The sequence below is a fragment of the Ceratina calcarata genome, unplaced genomic scaffold, assembly GCF_001652005.2.
Source record: "Ceratina calcarata isolate Rehan_Ccalc_2016 unplaced genomic scaffold, ASM165200v1 scaffold8, whole genome shotgun sequence".
Lineage (NCBI taxonomy): Eukaryota > Metazoa > Arthropoda > Insecta > Hymenoptera > Apidae > Ceratina > Ceratina calcarata.
Genome location: NW_017179316.1, coordinates 74,333 through 77,804, shown reverse-complemented (window position 1 = coordinate 77,804; position 3,472 = coordinate 74,333). Strand labels below are relative to the sequence as shown.

General features: G+C 37.6%; 2 protein-coding genes across 2 annotated transcripts in view; one reads left to right on the top strand and one right to left on the bottom strand.

Moving 5' to 3' along the window:
- Nucleotides 1–3,472, bottom strand: part of LOC108630934 (uncharacterized) — an 18,301-nt gene that overhangs the window by 8,056 nt on the left and 6,773 nt on the right. The window contains exons 2-3 of the mRNA XM_026818568.1: nt 650–749; nt 57–295 (exon numbers count right to left, since the gene is read on the bottom strand). Of these exons, the coding sequence (XP_026674369.1) occupies nt 57–295; nt 650–725 (315 nt within the window). The 5' untranslated portion in view covers nt 726–749. The remainder of the gene's footprint in view (nt 1–56; nt 296–649; nt 750–3,472) is intronic.
- Nucleotides 1,690–3,472, top strand: cpa (F-actin-capping protein subunit alpha). Its single transcript, XM_018034759.2, has 3 exons — nt 1,690–1,932; nt 2,459–2,708; nt 2,797–3,472. Exons 1-3 carry the CDS (start codon nt 1,735–1,737, stop codon nt 3,213–3,215), a joined length of 867 nt encoding a protein of 288 aa, XP_017890248.1. The 5' UTR covers nt 1,690–1,734; the 3' UTR covers nt 3,216–3,472.

The window sequence follows — 3,472 nt, the reverse complement described above, 5'->3', positions numbered from 1 at the left end:
CATGTTTCGTGTATTATTTCTTTGTTGCTTCATTTGCGAAAGAATTCAGTTCTCACCTTAGTATTCTCGATCTCGAGAGCGATTATTTTATTCTTATTTTCGTAAACATCCAAAGAAGCCGAACACGATTTTGTATTGGCAGTCACTCGCATTAACTTCGTCGCTAATCGTTTTATTTTATCTTCCTGCCGGTTAGCAAGCTTTTTTAAGTTATGCGCCTCCTCGAGTAATCGTAAATATTTGTCCTCTAACTCGCAACGATCGAGTTTGCCCACGATGTGTCGTTCCCTGGGATCTTCGATCATTTTTAAAATGCAAATTACTATCAATTACAACAAAGCTTTCCAATACCTACTACGCGATTCTTATAGAGTTTCTCGTGCCAAAGACAAATCTAAAAGCATAAATGTCCTAACGAAATAATAACGGTGTGTGTAAAAATGCATGATTTTGGAGAAAATTAGGGATTACATAAAAACTGAGAATGCGAAAGAGTTCATTTTTAATCAACAGATAGCGGAGACTTTCCACAGTGTATCTCTATAAGAATCTCATAATGGATATTGCAAAAAATGAAAAAAGTATTTTTTAGATTGAGTCTTGTGTACATGCTATACTTAATGAAGAGGAACAAGTAACAGATACAGACCTATGCTACTACGGCAAGTATCCGCGTAAGAACCTTCCTTCACCGGTAAAATGTCTCGATTTGGATCGTCTGCCATGATTTTAGAATTCTATTAAACTACCTATAAATTATTCAAAATTCCTACATTTAGAATGACAAGGAAACTTGTGGATTAAAAATATCGAAGATTTATAATTATTAGACACTAACACCTAAGAAACATCAAGTCGTTAAATCCCACGTTAGAAATGTTATTCAATTTTTTAATATCTACGAATATTTATAGCCATTACTCTAAGTGAAAAATTATGATGAATTTTGAATAGGAACGCGCGTTCCTTTAAAGTCCTTTTTGCTCTCGTTTCGAGAGCTGTTCAAATTTTAGCGGGCGAATCGACATATCCGGCGGGCGATGAATCACACGAATGGTTTCTTGCTACGAGACTTTATAAGAACGAATAGAAATATCTTGATAAAACGCGTTATCAGCCTTTATAACGATTTCTCACAAACACGAATTGACGTAGCGAAATGTATATAAATATTTATTTTCTCTTTTAAATGTTACCGTCCTTTAAATAATTTAATATTATCAATTATATTTTACTTTCCATATTTTATATGCTTTTTACATATGCATATCCTGTGTTTCTTTAGATCTGTTTAAAATTTCCACAAATGCGTAGAATCTAAAGTCTAAGTATTATTATTGCGTACTAAATTATACATGGAGGAGTGCTACGAAATAAATTTATATATAAAACCTAATAAAGGGAAAGGAAATGAAATATTCATGCTTATACACTAGCGATTTTGCAATTAGACAAATAACATTTATTTGCAGTACACATCACGCTTGCGTCTTGATTGCATGTTTCGTTCGAGCACATAATGAGAGGAAAATGCTTTGTGTGTGTCATCAATCTTGTATCAGAGCCGCGATTAGGAGAACGGAATACAGATATACATTACATATACGTGGTATCGTATCCCGTTTGTGATGCGTCACCGGGTATATGGGGCAGTGCTTCGATACGCCGGTACAACCTGCACTGCACTAACCTTGGTTTGACATCGCGGAGTGTGCGTGCCAGTGGGAAGGTAAGATGGCGGCGGACGGAGATGTGATTCCTGATCATGAAAAAGTACGAATAGTTTCGGACTTTATACTTCACTCGCCACCGGGCGAATTCAACGAGGTTTTTAACGACGTGAGGGTCCTGTTGAACAACGACAACCTGTTGAAGGAGGGTGCGTCCGGGGCATTCGCTCAGTACAACAAGGATCAGCTCACGCCTGTTAAGGTACAATCCATCGACCTCTCTCGATGAACTTTCCACGATTTTTTATGATAGCATCCGGGGCATCGTTTAGTATCGGTGGTAATCGATGATCGCGCTATCCCAGACGGGTACCCGGATCGAATTTCAACGTCTAGTAACGTTCCTAATTGGGCAACACGCGCCCGGAATTTACGACAGGTGACGTTGACTTTACAGTGAAATTGGAGCGCGATAATAATGTTCACCTCGCTGATGTGATTGTTTACCGAAACTATCGTCGAATCGTTAAACGCCAGTGGCTACTTGAAAATCTTCGTGAAATTTCGATTCGAATCGTACGACACAGTAGGGTTAATTTCAGTTACATTTCCTTACTAACTCTAACGGGAAATATTCGGGATTCATGTCTAATTCAATTTTAATTTACATTTTCTGATCTAATGAGTTTTTCCTCATTATAGAATTTCATTAAATTAAAGTTAGATGCTAGCTATATTATATATAGATTGTACAAAGTAAAATGTACTTGTTTCGTTTTTTACTCCAGGTCGAAGGAAGTGAATATCAAGCCCTTATAACTGAACACAATGATTTAGGTGGGCAAAGGTTTTATGATCCCCGGAGTAAGCAGAGTTTTAAATATGACCATCTTAGAAAGGAAGCACAGGATTATGAACCGTACGAACCGGATTCTGTCGCTGAACCTTGGAGGTCAGCTCTTCAAGATGAAATAACAACTTACACTCAAAGTCATTATAGACATGGTGCATGTTCGGTTTTTGGAAAGAGCCCAGGAGGTATCATCATTGTCTAGCCACGGTTCATTGAATTCTAGTAGTTGAACGATAAACGGTAAACAATGAAACGGTACATTTATTTGTCTAGGTAACATTACGTTAACGGCTTGCATAGAAGATCATCAGTTTCAACCTAAAAATTTCTGGAACGGCCGTTGGCGTTCCGTGTGGACTGTAAGTTTTAGTCCGAGTTCCGGTAACGCGGAATTAAGAGGTAGCCTTAAAGTACAAGTTCATTACTACGAAGACGGGAATGTACAGTTGGTCAGTAGCAAAGAAGTAAAAGAAAGTTTACCGATCACGAATGAGAAGCAGACGGCGAAGGAATTAATACGTCTCGTCGAGGAGTCGGAGAATAACTATCAGACAGCTATATCGGAAAATTATCAAACGATGTCGGATACAACGTTCAAGGCATTACGAAGACAATTACCTGTTATGCGGACGAAAATTGACTGGAACAAAATTGTATCGTACAGTATTGGCAAAGAGCTTAAGAGTCAATAGAGAGAAATAGATTTTTTTATATAATATTAAGAGAAATAATTAAAAAAGCGCATTTTGCTGCATGGGTGAAGTCTGGAGGTGTGATGTGCATGGGAGCAAATGTAACGATGCTGTATAAAGTTTGGTTAAACATGTTCGACTGAAACTCATGCATGCCACTCAAGGTTCCTCTGGACCCCTTATTGTATCTTGTTATCAACAGAAAAAAAGGAAGCAATAAATAGGAACATCTTTTTAGCCATTGCTTAAAAAAGAAA

Coding starts and splice junctions, on each gene's coding strand:
- cpa (XM_018034759.2), top strand. CDS start 1,735: ATGGCGGCGGACGGAGATGTGATTCCTGATCATGAAAAAGTACGAATA. Junction 1,933..2,458: donor ATCAGCTCACGCCTGTTAAG/GTACAATCCATC, acceptor TTTTTACTCCAG/GTCGAAGGAAGTGAATATCA. Junction 2,709..2,796: donor TTTTGGAAAGAGCCCAGGAG/GTATCATCATTG, acceptor TTATTTGTCTAG/GTAACATTACGTTAACGGCT.